Source organism: Spironucleus salmonicida, chromosome 5 (assembly GCF_000497125.1).
Source record: "Spironucleus salmonicida strain ATCC 50377 chromosome 5, whole genome shotgun sequence".
NCBI classification, from domain to species: Eukaryota; Fornicata; order Diplomonadida; family Hexamitidae; genus Spironucleus; species Spironucleus salmonicida.
Genome location: NC_090600.1, coordinates 1,108,082 through 1,133,790, shown reverse-complemented (window position 1 = coordinate 1,133,790; position 25,709 = coordinate 1,108,082). Strand labels below are relative to the sequence as shown.

At 32.7% G+C, this 25,709-nt stretch overlaps 10 protein-coding genes across 10 annotated transcripts; 7 read left to right on the top strand and 3 right to left on the bottom strand. All coding sequences in view use genetic code 6, as the record gives it.

Annotated features, from left to right (window-relative positions):
- Nucleotides 1–404: 404 nt before the first annotated feature.
- SS50377_25239 (uncharacterized protein) lies at nucleotides 405–5,237 on the top strand (the record flags this gene model as incomplete). Its single annotated transcript, XM_067909073.1, has 1 exon — nucleotides 405–5,237. The coding sequence occupies one exon, from the start codon at nucleotides 405–407 to the stop codon at nucleotides 5,235–5,237; it is 4,833 nt and encodes a 1,610-aa protein (XP_067763894.1).
- Nucleotides 5,238–5,892: 655 nt separating this feature from the next.
- On the top strand, nucleotides 5,893–6,624 carry SS50377_25238 (uncharacterized protein; the record flags this gene model as incomplete). Its single annotated transcript, XM_067909072.1, has 1 exon — nucleotides 5,893–6,624. The coding sequence occupies one exon, from the start codon at nucleotides 5,893–5,895 to the stop codon at nucleotides 6,622–6,624; it is 732 nt and encodes a 243-aa protein (XP_067763893.1).
- Nucleotides 6,625–7,762: 1,138 nt separating this feature from the next.
- On the bottom strand, nucleotides 7,763–8,644 carry SS50377_25237 (Amino acid transporter family protein; the record flags this gene model as incomplete). Its single annotated transcript, XM_067909071.1, has 1 exon — nucleotides 7,763–8,644. The coding sequence occupies one exon, from the start codon at nucleotides 8,642–8,644 to the stop codon at nucleotides 7,763–7,765; it is 882 nt and encodes a 293-aa protein (XP_067763892.1).
- Nucleotides 8,645–10,180: 1,536 nt separating this feature from the next.
- Nucleotides 10,181–11,119, top strand: SS50377_25236 (uncharacterized protein; the record flags this gene model as incomplete). The annotated part of the gene is made up of 1 exon (XM_067909070.1): nucleotides 10,181–11,119. The coding sequence occupies one exon, from the start codon at nucleotides 10,181–10,183 to the stop codon at nucleotides 11,117–11,119; it is 939 nt and encodes a 312-aa protein (XP_067763891.1).
- A 1,562-nt stretch (nucleotides 11,120–12,681) lies between these two features.
- Nucleotides 12,682–13,194, bottom strand: SS50377_25235 (Cysteine-rich protein; the record flags this gene model as incomplete). The annotated part of the gene is made up of 1 exon (XM_067909069.1): nucleotides 12,682–13,194. One exon carries the CDS (start codon nucleotides 13,192–13,194, stop codon nucleotides 12,682–12,684), a length of 513 nt encoding a protein of 170 aa, XP_067763890.1.
- A 108-nt stretch (nucleotides 13,195–13,302) lies between these two features.
- SS50377_25234 (uncharacterized protein) lies at nucleotides 13,303–13,809 on the bottom strand (the record flags this gene model as incomplete). Its single annotated transcript, XM_067909068.1, has 1 exon — nucleotides 13,303–13,809. The coding sequence occupies one exon, from the start codon at nucleotides 13,807–13,809 to the stop codon at nucleotides 13,303–13,305; it is 507 nt and encodes a 168-aa protein (XP_067763889.1).
- Nucleotides 13,810–15,381: 1,572 nt separating this feature from the next.
- Nucleotides 15,382–18,549, top strand: SS50377_25233 (uncharacterized protein; the record flags this gene model as incomplete). The annotated part of the gene is made up of 1 exon (XM_067909067.1): nucleotides 15,382–18,549. The coding sequence occupies one exon, from the start codon at nucleotides 15,382–15,384 to the stop codon at nucleotides 18,547–18,549; it is 3,168 nt and encodes a 1,055-aa protein (XP_067763888.1).
- Nucleotides 18,550–18,554: 5 nt separating this feature from the next.
- Nucleotides 18,555–20,483, top strand: SS50377_25232 (uncharacterized protein; the record flags this gene model as incomplete). The annotated part of the gene is made up of 1 exon (XM_067909066.1): nucleotides 18,555–20,483. The coding sequence occupies one exon, from the start codon at nucleotides 18,555–18,557 to the stop codon at nucleotides 20,481–20,483; it is 1,929 nt and encodes a 642-aa protein (XP_067763887.1).
- Nucleotides 20,484–21,043: 560 nt separating this feature from the next.
- SS50377_25231 (uncharacterized protein) lies at nucleotides 21,044–21,361 on the top strand (the record flags this gene model as incomplete). The annotated part of the gene is made up of 1 exon (XM_067909065.1): nucleotides 21,044–21,361. The coding sequence occupies one exon, from the start codon at nucleotides 21,044–21,046 to the stop codon at nucleotides 21,359–21,361; it is 318 nt and encodes a 105-aa protein (XP_067763886.1).
- A 1,989-nt stretch (nucleotides 21,362–23,350) lies between these two features.
- SS50377_25230 (uncharacterized protein) lies at nucleotides 23,351–24,106 on the top strand (the record flags this gene model as incomplete). Its single annotated transcript, XM_067909064.1, has 1 exon — nucleotides 23,351–24,106. One exon carries the CDS (start codon nucleotides 23,351–23,353, stop codon nucleotides 24,104–24,106), a length of 756 nt encoding a protein of 251 aa, XP_067763885.1.
- Nucleotides 24,107–25,709: the final 1,603 nt, after the last annotated feature.

The window sequence follows — 25,709 nt, the reverse complement described above, 5'->3', positions numbered from 1 at the left end:
GAAATACTCTATTTCATTTAAATGATACTAGCTAAAATTTTAAGATCTGTAGATTTTGTATATATCTGAGCTTTCAAGATTCTATTTGTTGAAAATTTTGTCATTCTCTTTAGTTATTGGTATAATAAACATAAAGTTTGAATTTTAGGTAAAAATAGCATGTAGCTAAAATGATTAGTGCTTAAGCTTCTCGTTAATATACGAAGCTTCATGAGTGACTTAACATATTTTTAAATCATTCATTTAAGACAAAAAAGTATCTAACTAGATTTCATATAAATACTATATATTAAAATCGATTTAATGATATAAATATTAAAAATATTATATAATATTAAGATATATCTTTATATTTTGATCACATTCTCATCATAAATGAACATCCTCTCCCCCACTCCACAAATATGGAAGAGTAAACTGCAATTTATCTAGCTTCTTTATATGAGAAAAGCAAAAATATTGCAGAAGTAATGTAGACATTAGATAGGCTTACTACCGATTTCTCTCTAAACAAGCAGCTGATTCTTTCATGGTTCTAAAAGTTCCTCAAAGCGCGCCCGGACCTGTCTTCTTTATTGGATCTCTACCCAAAAATTTTATCATCACAGGTGTTCCCAAAATCACTCAATTTGACCCCAAACCATCAAAAATTTTCGCAACTCTTCCACCCCATTTCCCTAACGTAATGCCACCAGCTACACGACTCGTTTACTGCAATTCGCCTAATTAAGAATTACGTTATAACGGCATCTGACGACGGCACGGTGAAGCTCTGGGATTATATTCGCGGCTCCCTGGCTCTTAGGGCTCTCCTGATTTGCAAGCTCTCGCACAAACGCCAAATCACAAACATCTGCGTCGACGCCGACTTCATATCAGTGGCGTGGGGCTCTATTGTCGCAATTTGGGACATCAATTAACTGCAGACCCAAAACTACCTTTTTTCGACCGTCGAGTTCCAACTCAATTACGGAGTGAAAAAACGTAATTCTAAAAACATAAAAATCGACGTCAAAGACGTCGCTGACCAGCTTTACTTCGCCAAAGTTGCTTCCGAAACTCACCTGATCGCCTAAACTGCATCCTCCATCTACCTGCTCTCCATGGATGGTTCGCAACGATCCATTTTCCGCATAGGATGGTTTGAACGGGAGGACAGACAGAAGATCACATGGGCTGCCTACAGCGAGGCGACGCAGATGCTAGCCTTCGCCTTTTTCATCCGCAGCACGATCTTTCTCGGTTTTGTTTCGTTAGAGAGAATTTCTGGCGACCCTTATCACGTTTTCTACTCGGAAAGCGAGGTATGTTCGGGGGATATCGGGGCAGGTTAGGTGTACTTTTCAAGTGTACAATTCCAACAGGTCTTCCACAACCAGCAACAGCCGGTGCTCCCGGAGGTGATCCAATTTCGGTAAGATGGTGGGGTATTGGCACTCACGCTATCGAATTGCAGCGCGGTACTGCTTTACAAGCCTCCGGTTTTAGAGCCCAGGAACTACTCGAAAATCGATTTTTCGTTCATCGATTTAATGCTCGAACCGCAGGTTTTGACCTTCGACAACATGCACGTTCCGGCAGGCCTGCGTGCCGAGAATCCCATTTTCACGGTCACAAACTGTCTTTTTTACGACAATTTCCTGTTATGTCAGCTGAAGGTGGATGGTAAGAAATTCGATAAAAGCTATTTACTGCTGTTCGAAATATCGAGTCTGAGGCTCATTTCAAGATGTGTTCTACAGGGTACTGGAAGCGGTATTGCAGTTAATTTTTATAAAAATGAAGTCGACTGGTTCTGGGTCGTATCAGACGCTGAAAATACGAATAAGGACCGAATCGAAAATATTGAGCTCGGCGCTAGGGATACATTCGTTTATCTGCTGCGCAAAGATTTGGGAGAAAGCTATAGCTGTTGCCACATTCCAAATGGCTAAGATGAGTCTGCTATGATTTTTTGCGATATTTAGACAGGAAATGATGTTTGCTTTGTAAGTAACGCTGGCGGGCAGATAATGGTCATTGGAAGCGAAAATATTGCTGAAATATAACCATAGGAGCAGTTCTTTTTGATCGAGCTACCAGCATTCAGAAACTAAAGATTTTAGGCATCTAGCATTGATACTGCTGAAATTCCTGGAAAGATAGATATCAAAAAATGCACCTTGCTGGATAATTAATTAGAATTATTGTCGAATTGCAGGTCTTTCAATCTAGTTATTTTTTATAAGGTTTAAGATGAATATAGAAAAAATTGGAGTGTTGATTGTTCTGGATATTAGTTTTATGGTATTAGACTTAATATTTTAAAATTTTTGCTTCATTTATTGCTTAAATAATATAAAGTATAAGAGAATACTTAAGATTATTATTTAGGATTTAAATTTTTAAATTAATAAAATTTACATCATAATAGTTACTTTTATGAGACTATTAATACTATCACTTCTGGAGTATCTCCTTTTACTTTAGTTAGCATGCTAAATAAGCCATTTAATTTGGATGCATAAGATAAGATTAAAGAATTTAGTAGACTTTAGGAAAATGTTTAATTAGATTTTTGGTAGTCATGTAAATAAGATAATTCGTTTGAAGAGTTACCCTCTTAGAAATCTCACTATTTGAATCCTAAGCAAATTAGATAACATGGTTTATTATTTTTAGAAACGTCATGTGAGTTTTTGATTGATTAAGATAATGCTGAATATGTTTTGAAAGAGGGAGTAAATTATAAAAATAAAGACGAGGATGAGCTTTATTAACTTATTAAAATAGACCCAAAATTTCCATAATTTTTAAACAAAAATATATAATTTGGTAATGAAGGATATTAAGAAAAGGAAATTACCACATTCAAGCATTCAAAAGATAATGATATGAGCACGGATGACTTGATTGATGAAAGTAGCCTTCTTGCTGAAGAAAGTGATCAATCTGAATAAGTAGTTCAAGAGGTAGAAAGAGTTGGAAGATCAAGAAATGTGATTTTAACAATAGATGACGATGATGATATAGATGATGAAGATGATCTGTTAAGCTTTTCAGACGAGGTAGAAAAACACAATAAGGTTATTATCGTTTCAGATAATGCAGACACTGAGACAGAAAGTTCATCAACAACTATGTCTGCATCAGAATAAATTGAAAATAAATAATTGGCATCTAAACGATAGTCAGTAGTGGAATCAAAACCCAAAGAAAAAACATAGTTTTAAAAACTTAGGGAATATAATTGGAATTATATCTAATCGTTTAATTCTTCATCCCCTGAGATGTTTAATAAAGATTTGTAGTCAATATCGGTTCTCTAAGCTGGAGATATTATATACTTTAACCCATCTCAGTATATCGAGACTGTGTCGTAATATCTAGCATTATTAAACCCCTCTGCAAAATCTATGTTTAAGAAGTGTCAGTAAGACATTAATAGTTAGTAATAAGGGATATATGTTATTTAATCTATTTATACTCGTTTTGAAGATCATATTGAAAAGTCTTACTAAAATAGAAAAATTAGTTGGCCAACATGCAAAATATGTGTTTAAGATTTGATTCTTGAACCTTTTGACGATTAATTAGATCACGATCCATTCTTCACTTCAAATGCGGATTTGTACTACGATCAATAGTTATCTGAATGGTTCAAATAACTTATCGTACCTAGTTAAACACTAACTATTCCAATAATTCCATTATCTAATTCAATTCCAACTGATAATATTCACTTTTCAGCAGGAATTTATAATTTAGAAATGATAAGAAAAGCAATGGAATTTTAAGATATTAAAATAGATTAAGAGATATTACCACTAACTTTATAGCTTTCTATTGTTAAAGCTTTTAATGATGATGAAAAAGCAGATTTAGAGCATTTAATTTAGTTATAAGCAATGCGAGAAATTGATAAATTTTCTGTAATGTATAAAAATCCAAAAGAAAGAAAATTTATTGATTATTATCTTATGACTACACCTTCTTAAGATCTAATAGAAAGTATTAAAGCCGAAGAGCATTAACTTTATCCTGGAGCTTTTATAATTAAAAAAGACGGAGGTTTTAAGAAAATATCTAAGCTGTTAGAATCACCATAATAATAAGTATCAGAGCTCTCTTAATTGATATCTAAATAGGTTAAACATGAACTTATAGAATATTTAGAAATATTCAAGCCTGAAGACATAGACATCCCAATGTTAAATCCCCCGCTCCTCGCATCAACTGCGTTCTTTTCAATTGTAGAAATTTTAACTTAATAAGATACCTTAAGGTTTTTCAATAACGAAGCATTAATTAACTTCCTTTCTTCATTTTATGATACCGTAAAACTAGCGTAGTTATCATCATTTTTGCGCCAATCTGAGATAAAATCCTATAATAATTAAATTAAAAAACTACTTTAAGATCAGTTATCTATTCTTTATACTCAGTCATTATAAGAAAATAAAAAATTAAACAACTAGATTTAGCAAGAAATACCATCTATTCATGTAGTAAATGCAGAGGAAATGCAAGAGATTTAAACAATTTTTAAATTTAAAAATCTTTAATAACTTACAGAGTATAAAATTTAAGATAGATTTTTACTTGAATTTTCACCTGGAATGTCAGAGTTTTAGTAGATTGAAAATAATGCTTTCTAATCTTCAAAAATCCTTAAAAATGCTCATTTTTGTCGGCAATATTTTAATCGCTCATTGCTTCTATTTAGTCTAACTAGAGCATTATAAAGTTCTGTTGTAAGAAGAAAACAACCTCATCATATTCAAAATTACTTCAATTCCCCTTAATAGATTGAGAATTATTGTTAATTTATTCCTACCCCAGTTTGGATAAATTTGCTTTACTAAAGAGTTAACTCAGGTTACTATGGTAGTTATAGATAGCTTATTAACGATTTGAATGTGATGGTTGGTAACAGTGATGTGTTTAATGCAAATACAGATGAAGTTTATGTACAATAAGCATCAAACCTTTAAGAAGATATTTTAGAAGAACTAAACTCTATTTTGTAGTTTGTTTTTGGAAAAGATGCATAAGATATTGAAAGGTGTTGCAAAATTGACATCAATGACGCTGAAAGTCGTAGTTAAACTGAAGAAAATGTCGTTAATAACTAGTGGGGAGATAGTATCGTTGCTAGTGATGATCCAGAAGACATATACGATGAATATTACGATGGCAGCGAAGCTAGTTTCAAAGAAGATGAATCAGAGGAAGACGTATACGATTACAGTGATTGACGTAAATATTTATCATTTTATTTAAGCATATTTAGTTACCATTAAACAATTACATTTGTATTTTGAAATTATAGGCAAAAGACCTTTTATCTTTCATAACATATTATCAATATCAGCTATTGGCAATGTAAAACCTCGTATGGGTAAAATTTGTTAATTTTATTAAAGCTAATATTATATTACTAAAATTAATGATATTTAACAGTTTTTATCAACCAATAATACTGTAATTTTACATGAAAAATATACATCTCGGACTTAAATACCTATAATCAATACTCCAATTTATCCCAATTCCATAACCTCTTGAGATTGACGTCATATAATCTTTACAAACTTACCAAAATTTAGCGTTATTAGCAGAACATATTTTTTCGTAATTTATCAAATTATTGCATCAACGCATTAGCCACCCATTTCAACTTCACCGCACTTTTGTTACTTATTCCAATTAAAATTTCCTGATTCCTAACTAGTAGTATGTATGTTTAAACTCATTAATCATCATTTGTGTTTTCATAAATTTTGAAAATCAATCCCCGCACAACTTTCTAACCCCACAAAAAAACTTTATGTACTTTATCATGTCAACTACTTACTCTATATCTAAAATATCTATTTTTTCCAAACCTGCGAGCCTTTACGTTTTAGAAAAATGACAGATTCACCGTCCGCGGACTCGAACTCAGAATGCCTATCATTGCCGCCTATGATACACAAATCGCTGATTTTCGTGAACAGATTTGCATCCCTGCCACTGGGGGACCAAATAGCATTTTTAGACCTGGATTTCGAAATGGTGCTGCTAAACGACCCTCGTGCGATCCTTCTGCACGCCGAAATTGTGCCAGCTGGTTTCTTTGCAGCGCTGGATGTTGACGCGTCCAGGTTCGCGACCATGTTCTCGCGGGTAACAAAAGGCCCGTGGGTGCAGCTCTGCTACTTCGCGGAGGGCTACTTGCAGGCTATTGCTGTGCAAGGTGGCAAGGTAGCAGGGCGCAAATTTGAAAAATTAAACGGGCTCAAAGAGTTCGCAGATCAGATTTAGATCGTATTCGATGATGCGATTTGCTTTGTAGAGCAGAATTCTACAATTTTCGAAGACGTATAGCTACCTGTAGAGAGTATGCTAGTTTCTAGCACAATTCAGTACGCGCAGTGCCTCGCAGCGGAGCTTTACGGTACAGAAAGGTTTGGATATGCTGTGCGGTTTATCGTACGGCAGGTTCAGCTTGCGGTTTTGCGACTTGTAGAAGGGGGAAATATCAAGTTCAAAATTCACAGTGAACCTGATATAATGGCTCTGCTGTAACTAGTAGAGGATGACGCTTTGGTGGCTGCTAGCATTGCGGTAAAGGGTGAGGAGGAAGAAGAGGAATATTGCTGACGGGAAATGTGGAATTTTGGGGTAAATGAGATGGTGTGGGGGTTTAGTGAAAATTGGATTAAGAGGTTTAGATGAATAGTATAATTCTTAGAATTTTATTGCAGTGGAATGCTTGATTTTGGTATTTAAAAACATAAAAAGGTATGGGATAATAAACATATTGGTCAAATTATAGCTACTATTATAATGTTATAATGTAAAAAATGCAATCTGCATTATAATATATAATGATATTTATCCTTTCAACGTTTAAATAAAGTAAATTATTTTATTTCTAAGTATTATAATTACTTAAATATCAGTGAAATAATTTGTCATACCTTCATATTTAAAAAGAATAAACTTGCTATTTATTTGCAAATTGGATACTATTTTAGATTTATTCCTGATAAGATGAGCTACTCATTAATTATTATTCTATTTATATATTTTTTAAAATCTGATAAAGTCCAGCTGTAACTTATTTTAAGCAACTATAAATTATAGGAAGTTAATTATGTTATGAGTATTATTTTAATATTCTTAGGATTCTATTTTTAATTCCTGATTAGGTTAGAAAAATATTTGACTAACTATAAATTGTTTAAAATATTTTAGAATTATAAGTTTAGAGTTATTATTATATTAAAATATAGATTATTGATAAATAATGCTCATGGTTTAAATACATTTAAAATATGTATAGAATTGTTAATTACCACCGTAATACAACTAATAATACTACATTCCATTTATATTAAACCAATAATAGCTCTCTTTTTCATTTAATTTTGATACACGTATATTTCCTACTTTGCATTAATTAATTTTATACTTTTACTCCTTCAGCATCACATCAATGAGATGATGTTACTTCTTCTCCTGTGATTTCATGAATTATTTCATCTTCATTGCCCTATTCATTATGATTATTATCTTTTTCGACATTTCCATTTATATAAAAAGGTTTTTTGAAATTGTTGGAATTCCTTAATCTTGAGAATCGTTAGATATCGTAGAATTATGACGTAAAGTACTAGTTCTAGTCATATTTTCAGAAGTATTCCAAGAATTTACCATCGTTGGGATGACAGCAGCAACAGAATCAGGTATCGCTTACTAATCTTCAATATATTAAATTTTTAGTCTATGTAAAATTTCATAAATTCTAATTGGGAAATATAATAAGAGAAGAATACTGGAATAGATGAGAACATACAAATGTGGTTAATATTGATTCAAATACCATTGCTAACGCCATTGTTGCTACCACTACAACAACAGAAACTGTTAAGTGGACCTTCCATTCTTTAAATTAAGGTAAGTAGCTAACAAATGAAACTTTAATTGGATAAATGATCAAAGGATACACTATAATAATAACTAGCCCATAGCAAAATTACATAATATAAATCCAGACGAATTTACAAGGCTAAAAGGAAACAAGGACGTTATCAGCAATTGCTGACCCAAATATCGTAGCACCCATAATACCAGATAACATGTACAAACAGAAAGCTGACACACATGCAATTAGTAATGATATCTTTAAAACTTTTTTCTTAATAATATTGGGACCTTCCATTTCAGATAGCATTGTAGGAATCATGATATGAGCAGTAAATGCACCTTAAGTAGCGGGTAAATAAGCTAAAAAGTTAACAAATGTCATTAATCCACCAACCTTTGGTGAAATAACGATACCATACGACGATGCAGCAGGACACAGCTGCTTACTTTTAAGACCAATGAAAAAATATGCAATTAGAGTGAAAGAGAAGATAAAAATAGTCAATAACGCTATTGACGCTATTTTTCCTAGTTGCTTCAAATTCCTGAGCAAGCACAGGCAAAAAATAATGCAAGCTATGACAACCTTTGTTATATACGGGTTGGCGTCAAAATCTGCTACTTATTTTAAAAATGAAATATAGTTCTACGAAGCGATAACCATATAGGCAGTAGTAACACCATAGTAGTTCACTATAATAGATACATCAAGAACAATTGATGCTTTTTTCCCTAATATTTTAAGAATCATTTGCCTATAAGATCTTGCTTACGTATAATAGGCAGCGTCGACGAATGAATCATATATCCATAAAGTAAAAATTATAGAAAATATATACAACACAATAACTGCGGGTAAACCTAACTTTTAGACAAGTGAGGGTAGCGATAATAAGGAAGCCCACATCATTTAAGATAATAAGGTGAATGATGTTGATGTGGACTACTTAGCTTTGAACGATTTTGATGGTTCATCGCTGATACATATTTTAATATACACTAAGTTTTTATAATTATAAATAAATAGGTATTACTTGTCGTAGAATATTTGCTCTCTATATTAATCGTTAGTATTATTTGTTTAGTAACGAAGTACTTGTAACCATAGAAAAAATAGTTATAAAATCAAAATAAAATCATAGTTAATATAATTTTTAATGAATAATTTATTACAATATTATCAAATTTTTATTAAATAACTCGCAAGTTTTTTACAGTATTTTAAGAAGTTTAAACTGGGGCTAATTTCAAAATAAATAATCAAATATAAAATATTGCACTATAGTAGAATTATGGAAATTTTACTTGAAGCAAAAATAATCATAATATCCTCATTAATTCTAAACTAGTTGTTTTATTATAAATTTAACACAAAATGCTCTAATCAAATCGGATTTATTATTAAAAAATGTTAATTGATGTAAATATTCAAAATTATATTAATGTAAATAATTCAAAGTATATTAATATATTTTAGCAAAATTTTTAAGGGTAATTTAGAGTAATAAATATTGATATTTACTCCTAATACTTAAATAACATTATACTGTATAAAAATAATATTAATAATTAATCTTGATAAAATATTAGATGAAATACAAAATGAAACTTAGCTTTTATTAATTTATTCTTAATATTTAAAGATAAAACTGTTATCCGCATACTAACTATTATTAATTTTATGTTTTCATTGACCAAGCATCAAATCTGACGATATTCTAGTGATATTTCATTTTAATAAGAATATAATCATTATCATTACTGATTTAAATAATACTTTTATAAGTAAGTTACAATATGTGATCTAAGATGTAATTAGAGTATTTATTATAAAAATAGAGACAAATAAAATGAAATTAAATATTTTAAGGAATTAGTACTTTAGTAACGATGGGAATAGGATTTATTAAAATAATGAAAATATTAGTTATATATTTGTATTTACAACATTTTACTAAATAAACAAAATTTAAGATATTGTAAGTTTATTAATAAAGAATTTATTATATATAAAGGCAAATTAATTTTATTATGGTTTTAATCTCATTAACGTAATTATAGATAATAACTTTAATAACAAAAGTTACACTCCACTATACTATAAATAATTACTAAAATTTTAATATATATATTTACTATATATGTTTGAAGTTTAATATTTGTATTCATTTTTATTTATTTACAGTTTTATTCACAATTAACATGCAATAACATTACTTTACATATTACCAAATATTTATAAAATTATGTTACAATTAATAGTTTTACGATAATAGTACTTTCTAAAATGAAGTTTCACAACATTCTTTAGCCAAAAACACTTCGCGCCCATTCTCCACGGCGATCCTTTCCGATATTATAGCCCCATTAATCACTTACTAAATCACTCGCGGACTTTTCGTCGATTGATTTCTAAACCGCAATTATCAAATCTGTCAAAAAACAACAAATAAAAAATCCATAACCATAACTATTCGTTCCCGTAATATCGCGAAAATCGACCCAACTACTGCCAAAAACAACATTCAACACATCGTTTGCATAAATTTAGAACTCATTTTCAGTATCAGGATCAGATATAGATTTAGACATTTTCGACTGTCCAGCGAAGCAGTAATCTGTATAACCGCTCTAACCTAATCAAAATAATAACAGTGTAAATACTCTTAATCCTCTAAATAGGCTCAAAATTTCACATGCGTCGCTATTCGGTTCCTAGATCAAAATCGACTCAGTCGCACAGAATAACACTATCTTCCCAAAATATCGCCCTACGACCGAAACGCGTAACTCCTGCTACTACAAGACATTGACAGATTCGCAGTTCCAAACAACGCACAAGGAGTCTTACCGCTTCACGTTCGACGAGCGAAAGCACGCGATTTTCAAGGTCTTCCGCTGCGAGAAAAAGGAGCTGAAAGGCATCATTTTGGCGCGAGATTTGGAGAATTTTGAGGTCTATCTGTAGTTTGACAGCTCGAATAGCATAATGAAAAGCAACGCAAATCTGATGGAAAAGAAGATGATGGAGTGCCTGGAGCAGTAAAGGAAGGCAGTGGATTTGATTTTCGGATTCGATAGCGGAGTGTTCAAGTATCTGTCGCTGATAAAGTGGTAGCGCAACATTCGGAAGGAATAGGTCGTATATTTGACGGAACCGAAACCGGTGCAGAATGTTATGGCAGTGATAGATTGGGCAATTGGGTACAGTTTAACAAGGTAGTGAGGGGATATGAAGGGGGTAAAAGTACTCATTTGTAGTTTAAGGGGTCTATGAAGGAATAGAAAATAAAGATTACGGTGAGTATGCTTAGTGCATTAAAAAGGGTGTATATGTGTAATAGTAATGTTAATACTGGTGAAGTTATAAATATTTGTTATTAGTGGGTGAAGAAGATGGAAATGAAGATATGTGTATTTTTATTACGTTAATTCTGCTGTAAAAAATAGCAGTTAGAGAGCTTCTATTTTCATATTGTCGGGTTTGTTTATAGCGGGTGAGATATTGATCTGTTGTTAATACGCATATTTATTATGGTAGTATAATATTTTGAGGTTTAGATATCTCATTTTATTTAAATATTTGTGAATTTTTAGTGTGTACTAATTTATAGATTTGTTTTGTATATGTAAAAACTAATATTGAAATTTGTTTTAGGTTATTATTGATTTAGTGTATTAACGGTATGGTAGTTTGCTGTTTTAGGTTGTAAATATATTTACTTTAATTGATTTTCAAATGATTGATACTGTTAATGGTATAACATTTTTACTAGTAATATTTTTTAAGTTAGCAAAAAGAATAATGGATATTTTATACATGCCTAAATCAGTATAATTTTCACAATCAGATACTATTGAAAAAATAATTGGTCAAATAGAGTTAATAAGTGGAATATTATATTTAGTTGACATTATATAAGATTAATAATAATATAAAGGAGGTCTTATGACGTCATTAGTACATATAATTCCTCTTGTAGTTTGTATTTGCGGAGTATAAATTGATAATATTAATAGTAATTTTAAAATGGATAATCTCTTCGCTGAGATTTGTAAAGAACGTAATACACAACCAACCATCAATACAGCCAATTGCAACCATCATAGATACTATAATACAAGGTACATTCCCTGATAGTTTACTTCCCTCATCTGCCAAATCGTCTGAATCGCCTTTGTTCACTCGCCCTGGAGTTTGACTCTTCTGAATATCTCACATAGTTGTTAGAGGTACTGTTCCGAGACCAGAAATGTGCACACCGCATTTCACTTTAGAGGCGTCACATACGGTTAAGTTTCAAGCGATAAAGCATCTGTATATGGAGGCAATCATTACGGTGTTATATACCTTAAATCCTTACTGTCCAGCTTTGTCCTCGCGGGCGCTCAATTTGGAAAGCACAGAGAGTAGCATGGCTTCTTGATGTTGTATAAATACCCCAGATTACAGGGGATTCAGTGTTATTGTAGTAAACTCGTGCACCCTGCATTGTTTCCTTCATCGGAATATGACCTCCAGACACTAGGAACCTAACCAATTTTGGAACTCAAGAAACCACAGATTCAGCGAAATCGGTGGCGAAGCCCCAACTAACACAGGCGCTGAAGCAAATTATAGTTTTCCGGATCATTTTCTATTAGACCAGCATTTTACATACTCTACGAGGTACCAACCCTCATATTCGCTACATTTCCCTAACTGCATTTTCTGTGTGGTAAGTATTTATTGCACTCATTTTCCGCTACTCTGCAAGACACACAATCAACCACGCCCTGAATTTACATTCAAATGCTAGGCATTCTACAAGAGCTTTGAATCGCTGTCTTCACAGTAATTATCAGCTTTAATACTTTAACATTTTTGGTACATTAACAGAGATAGTAGTATTTTATCATATTCATAACATGCTGTGTAAATACTAGCAGATATACGATCTGCACACTAGTTTGTGCGCAATTTACTTCTGCTTGTTACTGTCTAACAGGAGTCTCACATGATGCTCCCCACTTATCGTTGGACTTGAAATCACAGACATACAAGTTGGTTTTGGTATTTACTGGATATTCATCCTCACATTTATTGTATTACCCTTTATCACTACAAGGTTCACACTCGCCAACACAGCATTCACAAAAGGTGACAGTACCTAAAATCGTGTGTTTTATACACTTGGCGCATTCACCACCGGCGCATTAATACTAAGCTGATATGTGAGTGTGATCTTCACAATACCAACCGCTATAGAAGGCTATATTTTCAGAGCAAGGCAAAAGCCTACCTGAAACCTGCTGGTGCATTAACAGTAATACCTAATGTTGTATAGTAAAACCTCTGCTGAGCAGACACTGCCTTCTGCCATTCACACTTTGGGGATCTGGTAATTCCTACTGATTAAGTATTTTTTTTCATATTAGTAATTTTGCAACTAAACCTGCGAGATATCCATGATACTGGAGTATACCACGTGTGGGTATTTTTAGTTTTTGTGATGATACTAACTTGTGCGGAGCATCCCAATTGTTTAATACCCCACTCTGCCTCAAAAGCACTTTCTTTCTATGCTGTCGGCACCCAGTTTCTTCGTTTTATTTTAGGTGAAACTGGGCAGGATGCTCGCAAGAGTTTTCAGTTTCGTATGCCTGGCTAAATCGACGCCAACACTGGGTCCAGAAACTGAATTCAGGCTGGTGCATCACGTTAGGAGCCTTTAGAGACTGATATATGCATCCTTTACAAGTCACGTTAGGGATTCTGAGCAAAGCGGCTATGAACTTCGTGGACGTTAAGGCATCAGATAGATCTCGGAGATGACATGAGCAGAAAGAAAGTAGCATCCATTATGGATCAGTAGGAACACAAATCACCCATAGCAAATCATTCTTAATACCAAACATAATTAAATCGAATTTCATGTATTAGCTGATGGGTATTTATCAGAATATTAGCTAATATAAGAGCAGGAGACTCAAGTTGGCAGATTATAATTATTTTCTTTAAACATATATTATATCCTCCACTACGTTGATCTATATGTATTTGCCTTTTCTTTATCGAGATACTAACTCTTATTTATTTACATATATTGTCTTCTAATATCATATTACAAAAATAAACCATATCAGCATACAAATATACAAAATAGCAATTTTTCTGCATCGCATTGATTATCAAATTAACTTTGACTTATTAAAATATAATAAGTGGAATGGGATTTGAAATAAAATTAATGGACACAACTTCCACAATCTACTCAAACCTCCAACTCTATATTTTATCACTACTCATATCTTATTTAACATTTATACTATAAGCAGGAGAAAACACAATACAGTCCCTGGTTATTCTAATAAACTAAACAAAACACAAGAAACTGTGTAAAACTATATCTTAAATATGTAATTAAATCGAAAAAATTATATCTTCAGAATTTGCTTGAAACCTATAAAGTTGAATAGATACATTTTATTCTTAGCGAAAAAATTCCCAGTATGCAAACTTATGGTGGTCATCTAAATTAAAATTTATCCCATACATTATAAAATGGAGAGGAAATAATTGTGGTCTGCTGTTTAGACAAGGATTTCTTAGTTGCTAATCTTGAAATTTAAATTTAAGATCATTTATGGAAAGGCATGAATTGACATAGGCTTGTGTGATAATAAATTATAGAAAATTAAATTATAAGATTTAGACTACCTTAGGTTGTTTATGTACATTTTCTGAAGTTATAGTCGCAGTGTTGAGTTAATGCATTTCGGATTTTGGTACTTTATTTTACATTAATATGTAATAACTATATGATATATAATGCGAAAGAATGAGTGCCTCGATAATGTATATTATGATTGTAGGGATATTCTGTTGTTGTATGGCATAAATGTAGAATTTGAAGTATGAGTATATACTTAATTCCAGCTTTATGGTAATATTTAAGCAGAGTTCAGTATCAGTGATATTTTGATATACTAGCTCACCTGAGAAGTCAACACTTTACATTTACTAAAAATTTATAATCGCCAAGCGTGCAGGCAAGAGTACTGCTGGAAATTATGAGCGTATTTTCGTGAGATTTGTAGGTTTTCATGGTTCAGGATATTAATCTGATAACTGATTGAAAGTCTTATGATACAAGGAAGCTAGCAGTTAAATTATTATAAGTTCCTAGAACTGGTAACTGAAAGCTAAATTTGGTATTGCTGACGTAGTTCGAAGAGTATACCATTGTTGAGTAAAAGAGAACAGGGTAGTGCGTCTGTGAATGACACGGCAGGATTGGTAGTATTTTATACTATAATTCAGTTTGTATTGGAGGCTATTTAGCACGCTAATCTGCTCAACAGGACCACCCCCGAGTACTTTGTCTGTAGGTATTATTTCATAATAAATATAGTATTATATACAATACTACCAGTTTATATGCTATATAGCTGAAATTGCAATTCATTGTACTTTACCATATTTAAGGGCATGGGGTTTCACTCTAAATGTAAAAACTGTTATCTATAGATTTCATAGTACACTAATATACCATTTTTAATGGAAAAATAAAGGTGGATGGTAAGAAATAAAAGATACTCACATTTACCATAGAAGGCAGCGAGATCAGATAGTCTAGGTAGTTGGATGTAAGTTCCATGTACCTATTCAAAACCACTATTACTACCACGGAGCAGCTATGCGCGGTCTAGGTCGTTCTACTCTACAAGAAGCTGGGGAAAATTGCTTAGAATGTGCGATTTTAGATATCATAGTTTGAAGATATAATTAAATTCCGATATTCAAATTTTTGGGACAATATCGGCCTTGTCGCAGCCCAAATGGGCCTAGATGTACTATCTGTATAATCGGCCTGTGAATCTTATTGTACTTAATTTGCCAAGAGCATTGAAAATCATGATTTGTAATACTTTTCGCTTTACAATAGCTTTGACACAAAAAAAATTCTCTAGCCTAAAAATATATCGTATTTTAGCTTCCATGAGAACCAAGTTCTGTTGTAACTAGCAGCAATAAAGTATTAAAAGGAAGAAAACTATCCTCTAATTCTGCCATTAATTCTTGGTTACTCGGCATTCAGGTTGTATGAGACTAAATTTAACACGAAATATAAAGAAAATGATTAGTAGATAGAAAATTTAAAACTACTTAAAGATACATTTGATGCATCGAATAAGACTTACTCTGACGCTAAATTACTAACAAACGGAAATCTAAAACTCAATACGTTTCCAATTATCAACCTGTTCGAGCTTCCTATCCACTTTAATGAGACTAGCATTTGCTTATTAATTTTCTAGCAGCTCTTCCACGTATCCTACCTGTTCAAGGCAGAGTATTTCGCATTATTCTCGTTGGTTAAAAATAAATTAGGCGATACTATTACTAATGCTGTTATAAGCCAGAGTTCCAGATCTGGCAAAAGTGTCGCCTTGTACACGCAGTACTTTTTCCACCTGCTGATAGGAAATATTCCAATATTGTTTAATAAGGAAGGATCTGAGGATCAGCCACTGTACTACTATAAATCTGGGTCATTCCACTCGTAGCTGGAGAGATAATACTAAAATACACTCGAACTGCAAGATTTCGAAAACTTAAGAGAAACCGTATTATATGATGTCTGCATCTTCCATGCCTTTCAACTGGAAAGTTTGAATCATCTAGAGTATCTTTATCGCAAGATGCATATTTTTATTGAAAATTTATAAAGTAGCACCAGAACAATTAATGGGGTGGGTGGACTCGATCTCATAAAGAATTTGAGATTTGATAGCTCGATAAAACAACAGTTCGATTTATTAAAATAGTATTCATTTTTTATCTATGAGGGTGATGTTGACACCAGCGGTATAATGGATGCGTAAGTGTTGTAATATAGTTTAAAACGTATGAATAATTAACGGCCTATAATGCTAGTTGACGAGTGCCTAGACTCATAAAAGTAAAATTACCAAAAATGTATAGCACTTTGCGAGGTTATTTTTGGAGAATCCCTATAGAGGTTTGTGCCACTGGGCAGATAGCAGTACGGAACTGTACTCAATATTCTAAAAAATGAGCAATTTGAATCGTTTCCCAATGAGTATACAGCTAGATACAATACTACACATATTTTCGCCTGCCGTGTTCTTTCGCAGCTTCTGCACCCTGACTTGCTCTCAGTACTAAAAATGGAGCTAGACGAAATCAGTGCCTCAGAATAGCATCGGAGCTTGAACCTAGATTGCTATCATAAACTACAAATTATTATGACAAATATATTATCTTTAAGAAATAATAAATAAGTTGCAGAAACAGAAATAAACAAGCAGATATGTGAGAACTGGTATCTATTAACAATATATTTCAGCCTTCTTGAAGCAATAATGACTGATGTGGAGTATATTATTATGGCAACAGAGTATCTGCGGCTCTAGACTGAGGAATACGACATCCTGGATGAGCTTATGGTGTACTCACCGCAAATACTGAATGTTAGAAGCAGGAAAAAGTTTAAAAACAAATTTTTCTTAGGGTTACCGAAAAATTGCTTAAGCTAACAAAAATACAAAGAAGAGTTCGATTTGTACTTTTTTAGGTTCATAGTTTCTTTGTTCGACCCGAGGGCGGTGGAGACTCTCTTCTGGAAGACGTTTTAGTTTATTAGTTTTGAACACATATATATAGAATAAAAGTCGGAGCTTAGGAGAGATTCTAAATATTGGTATTAAGTTGTTGCAAAATTTTGGATATATTCCGTAAATGACTAATTTGCATCTTATTTTAATTTCAAAACTCTCCCCATCCGGTTTGAAGATTAACTACAGTCAATAATTACTAAAAGTAGCAGACAGTTGGAAAATCTAATTCACACTACGCATGCTAAAGTGCATGAGAGCTATCACGCCTGTACATTTTCAGTTATAATAGTAGGGCCAGATATAGATATAATAAATGAGTCATCAATTGACAAGTTTAGTTATGAAACTTGTGAACGAGACTATTCTTATCATTATGCTGCTAGCATTATTGGTTACGTCTAGCCGCACCCATCTCTGGTGCACAGTGCCCAATACGACAAGCGCAGCATGTTGGCCAACCAGGATGATATGGGTGGAATACTGGATGGCATCCCCAAAACACTAAAAAGTTATTTAGACAGCTCTTCTAGTCTAGTCGAATTATTAAATTCTATGTTAGGCGAGAGTTCTGCTAGAATGCAGCTAATATGCCCTTTCATCTGCCATTAACTATGGTATGTGGATACAAAGTATTAACCTCAAGCTTGTAATTTTAACGCGGTTGAGAAGCATACGATTTAGGTCAACGGCAATAAAAGTATAGTCTACTAGTTCAGCAGTCTTACCAAAATAGTAAATTATATTGATATTAGTACAATCTGCAATCGGGACAGTGGATTTAAAATTAACAGCTAAAGCTAAAATATTAATTTGCAAGAAAATGATCGTCGTTACAACTTGAGATGCATTGCTTCAGCTACCCTGAACTAAGAGGTGGTTGCAGTTCTGAGTTATTCTCTGATGTGTTAATTTATCCAAACGTATTCCATGGTTCAGCTTACAACGATGGATGCATAACGAGAGTTCTGCAGCTTGTCAGGTTATTCAAGCGGAGCAGCCTAATAAATCATCTCAATATCATCTTGTTCATGATGATCATGACACAATAATCAGAGATGGCGATTAAGAATACCTAACTGGTTATCCAGCAAGGGGAGAGCGGGGACATAGGATACTAGTACTTATATAAAGGCAGTATTATTACTAAGAATAGCGTGGAACTGATGAGATCCATACATCTCATACCAGGAAAACACGAGGTTATGGTCTTGGCTCCCACCTTCGACTTTGCGTTCCACGATTAGAATAATTGGAGGAAAAGATTTACCCAGGCGGAGATATGGAACCAGGTGCTGAAAGATTCAATTGAATCTGCTGCGGAAGCTTTCGATATCCTGAAGGGGTAGAAAATCGTCACTGAAAGATTGATCATCGCAATCTGCTTCAATAAGAGCATGAGCCTATCACCGATATTAGAAGCATCGGAAATGCCATTCGACTTCATGCTCACCTTCCACGGCTACAGTGGCCTGCGACTAGAGAATCTGCACGGCTATCAGATTTTGCCGGTATAGTGTGGCCACCACATCAAGGAAGTGATAGAGAAGATGGCAGCTCCGTTTGGACTAAGGAATGTGGTCCAGATAGGCCAGGATTAACATGAGGCATTGCCGCTAGTTAGGATGGAAAACTTAGCGGATACGATAGTTACGCAGCAGCAGACGGAGGAGAGGGACGCCTACACGGAAGAGCAGAAAAATATTGGCGATAATTAAATAACTTCATATATTTATTAAATATAGAACTTATGTGACGACTTTCAGCGAAATATAAAAGCACTGCAGAGAGATCACAGATTATTCAAAGTCATAAGGCACGACCGTTAGCACTATATCTAGTTTATAACAAAAGCAAATGATAAAGACACAGTAATAGCGGATTTACGAAACATTAAGATTACGCTGATTCCTGACCAAGTCCCACTCTACGACTTTGCGGCACTATGTAATTCACCCAGCTGCAAAACTCAATTAAATTTTAAATATTCACGAGAGAATAAACATTTGGACGAAGTAATCCTGGACCTTGTACTAGTTCCGAAGTTTTCTCAGCTGAATGCCAAGCTGTGTGAATTGGAACATATGGTTAAATTTATAGAGTTACATGATACTAAGATTTTGATTATATTCCTTTAAAATATAAAATTATTATAACTGCTTCACATTCTCGAATTGTAGCTAGTATCGGTGTATAACAAAGTTTACGATTCCGCATTAACTGTTATTGTCCAGTAGACGGAAAATATAGATTCAATGATAATAATAGAATTTAATGAAAATAAAACTTATTTCTATACTTATCGGAAAAGGCTATATGAGTCCAACTAAATAAATATGAGATTGCTCCAGATTGATATCGCGTATTAGGCTGAGTTATCAGATAAGAAGATATATCCACCAATTACTGAGGATTCTAAAAAGCTCAACCTTAGTGTGCTGTACCTTAATCAGAAGATACAAATTTTGATTAGTTACAAGAGTTTGGTTTCAGAAATTTAAGACTATTAGAGTGTCATCTACAAAATTGAGAATGGCGTTATTCATCTGACGAATGAGAATGAGTACATAGGATACATTGTTGATGCTAATAGGAAAATATTAACATTCATGGAGGAATATGAAATAGAATATGGTTACCTAATAATAAATCTCATCAAATGTGGTAAAGTTACTCTTGATAACAAGTTTTTGTTTGGATAATCGTTTGAGGTGTAATTTAGTATTATTCGTGGATTGTTTTAAAAAATAAATGACAGTTCAAATAAATAATATTAGTGCTAGGTGGAGGTGCACGGATAACTATTCACTGATGAATAGAGAAGTTATGTTAAAGGCAAGTAGCTTGCGATAAGATAATATCCTTTAGGGGTAACTATAAATAATCTGTTTAGTCAAACCAAAGTGGTAGCGACAGGCATTAGACATGAAGAAAATAGAGATATACTGCAATTGATAGCTATTGAGTGATCTACTATTATTTTGTAATTTTCGCATCGCATAGGTATCAGTTGTCATATTTCACAAATTTATGAATTATTCATTCTTTCAAAAATCGGAAGAGAATGTTTATGTATTTGACCTGTATTAGCAATATATCATTATTGTTTGCATTCTAAAATACCCACTACAGGTTGCTACGCCCAAATAATCTGCAGTTAAGTAGCAACTAGTTATTTACATATTTAATGGAATATAACTTACTTATGAACACGAAATCGCACTGCGCGACCAGCCCAGCAAATTTGCAGTTTTGTTGACTCCAGAGAAGCAATTTCGAAATCCTGCTTCCAACACATAGATTGAGCGCATTATTTCTTCTGGCACTCCGCTTCTCTGCCTTTATTAAACTCAACTAGTATAAAATATATTTCTTAAAACGAGGAAAAATATACTTTTGATAGTTTTGCAGCTCTAACATTTTACAGCAAACATCACTTTCTAGGGTCACGTAAACTTGAAGACTAAATGCATTTTTATACTTCGGCAAATGCTGGTGCAGCAAACGTGTCTATAAGGCATTCGGGAAAATGGTAGCGAGCCTTTATAAATGGTAGGACTTAGGGGAAATCACAAAATCAACTGAAATATGGAAAGTGAGGATTTTATAGTGGTATAGTAAAACATATGCTAGGAAGAGTTTCAATGGGGCGATTCAGAAATCTGGAACTGAGAAGCATTCTGTCAAATGGCGTGATTCAATTATGTGTTGTACATGTTTTCCGAGAGCTAGAACAGTGAGGCATATTCTACCATATACTGCATTAGAGATTGTGCAATTTATTACGGAAAAGAAACATTACACTGTGGACTACTCAGATAATAGAGTTGGTAATTCATTTGTATGAGTATACAAATTATTGGTAATTCTGCTATGTTGTATTTAAATAATATAGAACTTAGGGAATTGGGTAGAGTTTGAATTATGCATTATCTAAAATAATGGAATTTGAAAGCTGCTAATTTCTATATTCACTAATTTAATTTGTCAACGGGTTAAAGATTAACTTCTAGATGCACTAGATCCTGTATTTGTCGGATTTAATGAAAATTCAAAATTTTAAAAAGCTGCCTAGATGCCTTTTATTCAGAAATATCTGTCTTTACTTAAGACATTCGTCAGACACTATCGATAAGGCAATTGTTTTGCAGCCAATGCTGGAATTCTTAAGTGGTGAGGAGAACATTAAATTTTAAACTAGTTTATATTAATAGTAGACTTTTTATAATTAATCACTGATGAAAAACTTGATTGGGTTAATAATTCAATGATTGAAAAATATAAGCCGTAGAGGACCTTGTTATTCGTAAATTAAGAGATATACGATGGATATGTTTTGGTAGGATTATTCATAAGATAGATAGAAACTGATATAAAAACAGCTGAGAATATCCGAAATTGCGTTGGAAAAATAAAAAGACACTGTTATATAAAAGCAAAGGCTAATATACAAGCTATATATCAAAAAATATTATTTTAAGATAAAAACAGGGTAACAGTTCCTAAACAGGTATAATATTGTCTGCAAAAGGTTAAGAAAATAGACTTATTATATATTTATATTTGTTAACGAATAATAACTTTATATGAATAATAACGAATGATTATTAGTACACAATTATATTTATATTAAAAAATTATGAAAGGTAAAGACATTACAACGTACCGCCGCTAAAGTAAATATAAATAATGTAGTACAAGAAGGCTGTGATAATAATTACTTATAAACTGCATTATTGGATATAGCTTTCAAATTTAATTCTCTAAATAATTATATCAATACAAAACAAATAGTATCAGACTATTGTAATTATGCATAAAGTACATACTTAGTTTATATTGAAATAGAATAGTTGACTGTAGGTCACTAACTTATCAACTACGGGATAATATTCTTCCAATAATTTTATTAAACTTAAACTACTGATAATTCAGGTTCTATCAATGTATATTCCAAAATAATAGTGTTAATTAACTATAACTAAATATTACCAATAAAGACTTATTATATACTCAAATTTTAATAAGATACATTTTATATAATGACTTTCTTTGTGTATTCTTTTATCTCATCTTGCTATAGGAATTCCTCGTCTTACTTTTGCATGTTATGATATTCAAGTTATTATTTATCAAAAAAGTAGACTCAGAAGTAAATTTTTTACAAATATTATTATTCTCTGCCAAATGATAGCCTTCAATGCTGATAATAAGTTTATACTTGTTCAGTTATTAGTACAGTATCGTTATCTTTAATAAATAACTGTACTAAATATCGAATCTATAATTTCTCTAAACAAGAATATTTATTACTAGATATTAGCTATTTTGCGGTGTTAGTTTCACGATTTGTTAATATGATAGTTAATTTTATCATGGTAATACTATGAGAATTATGTTGTTACAAATAAAACGCCTATTATAGTAAGATACTGATAATGAAACACAAAACCATAAAGCTAACTATAAAATAATTATATAGTTAATAGATAATCATGTACAGTAAGCTACAATACTGTTTCATTTGATATATAACCAAATATTTATCTACGAAACTTTGTATAAAGTAGAAACCCAGCACCTCAGCATACAACACCTAGCCTCGTGAAAGTTCATTCTTGTATCTCTTGGTTTAAGATATTGCTAGGGAGTAAAGTACATTGTTTCATTGAAAATACAAATAATTACACCAATAATAACAATTAACAAGTTCCATAAGTCTAGCCAGTGTTAATATCAGCTATTAATCTAGCTACCACGCATTCATCAACTGATATGAAATTCAATTTTAGAATTTGCAAGTTTATATATACTGTACACCAAATTCAGCACCCACATGATATTTATACCACCAAAATAGCACTCTGAACGGTTTAGTTACCGCAATTGCTACTTCAGCAGAGCCTTATAACAGATCAGCTAGTAATACTTACAGTACCATTCTCAGACCCCATTGACCCAGAAAAGCATGCAGCAGCTTTCCTCTTAAAAGTTTATCTACCATTACATCAGATATAGGAATTCTTAAAATACCGCAATAAAACCCCAAATACTTTTACTTGAGCTGAGAATCAGTAACATCCCACAGAGACAGGCTTGCCACCAGCGCCCTAAAATATAAAATAACCACCCCGCACCACCTATTATATCACCTGCTACAAATTTCACGCTGCACCACACATTGCGCCCAGACACCGGCCCGAAAATCGAAACTTCCATATCACGACGAAAACGAGAGATAGCGATTTGCGTGTGTGCTGATGCCGAAATTAGCGGAAAATGGTAAAAAATAGTATTGAGTGTGTGGATATCGGATAGGTTACAAATATATCGCACTGAAAATTAGCTTCAAAAATTGCAGGGATGTGTGAAGCTGGTCATAAGGGCCATGATGGCAGCGTGTGCGGTAATGAGGGAGCTGGGGAACGTGGATGTGTTTCAGGTTAAGGGGAGATATAAATAATAGCGTGAATAAAAATTACCAGGAAATATGGATAATACGTTTAGCATGTGTAAAGTGAAATAGTACCGATATGCGCAAATACAACATATATTATTTAGATTAGAATGCTATATGGTCTATATAAACTGAAGAATGCTGAAACTAATTTTGAGATGATAAGTAAACTGATTAAATTATATGGGGGAACTGCTGATTAATAAAAAACAATTCAGTTCATGATAATTTTTCATGTTGTAATATAGGGAAATATCGCTAAAATAGATGCTAAACAAAGATCTTCATATGGTATTATTTTATTATAAGAATCCCTGGATCATAAAAGAGCATATAACTAAATTACAGGGGTTGTTAACGTATTATATTTCTTTCTTATTTTGATGGGTACAATGAGTTTTGTAATGCGGGGATGCCTATGTAGTAAGATGAATAGTTTAACCATTATTATATTAGATTCAGTCAATAACGTTAGTAATATGGGAGCATAAATTCTTCTGGAAATTTATTTCATTGGTAAAATATCATATGGGGATATGTATTCTAGCCTAAGCAGGAGGCGCAGCTTCAGAATAATTTAAAATTTTAGATGCAAGGCATTGGCAAAGCAAATAAAATGTTCAACAAATACTGTGTAATAGAAAATAGAAGAGGCGCAACCTGAGTGACGGGGTTCTAGTTAAATGCGTAAATGCATGGTATTGGTACAATATCCTGATGACTACAAGGTTCTAATTTATACTAGTTAGCCTTGAATCCTAGATCCTCTGAAAACAGATGCTGATATGCTACCATATTGATGGGTGAATACTCAGTAGTACCAAAGCTAAACAAGGATGATAAAGGAAATGGTACTATTCTACTTTTCTCGGCCGATAGAAGCTACTGTATATATCACCCAACGTATCACTGATATTAGAATTCTACCTCTCATTTGGTGTATGCAAATCTTCAGAAGCATACGTAAATGCTAGTGCAGCATAAAATCCTATCTACAACACCCTGAAAGATAACTTATAGGAGGCCTAGCAGCCGTATTATGCATAGCTCTTAGCACATCATATATATGATACTAACGTATATTTATAGTAAATTGGCTGTGTTGCATACTTTCTGAGACTATCATTTCCTGAATTTTCTAACTAACTAAGAGCTGTAGATATTTTAACTTAAGCATCAAATTTATTTAGCACAACATATACTAATGAAAATTAGGCTGTAATAGGCTCTTGATATTTGCATAATTTAACAATGATACGATAATAGCAAATTTGGGGATTTACTACTGGCTGGCCTGGATGAAGTAATCTATATTGAGTCTACAGGAAAACTATTAATACTTTGCCTATGCGAGGTTATCAAGCTAAATAAATTATGCTGGTCTCTGGTAAAATGTGGATATCATAGTTAAATATCAACAAGGTCGGTATTTGAATGAATGATTGATGATAATTAGTAAAATTGTAACCTGTTAAATAATATATGCAACCAGGCAAACATATGGAAATTATTAATCTGCCTTAAATATATTTAAAGGTATTATAGTAATAGAACATTAACACTATGCAGTTTAGAGAATATACAGGCATGATGTAAACTAGTACATAAAATGATAAACGGTTATTATTCTTAAGATAGTAGCTTCGGGGGTATAAACTTCAATTCTTCATGATCATATATTAACGTTATATACTATTATATACTTTTAGGTTTGATAAGCCACTGAATCTACTTACAT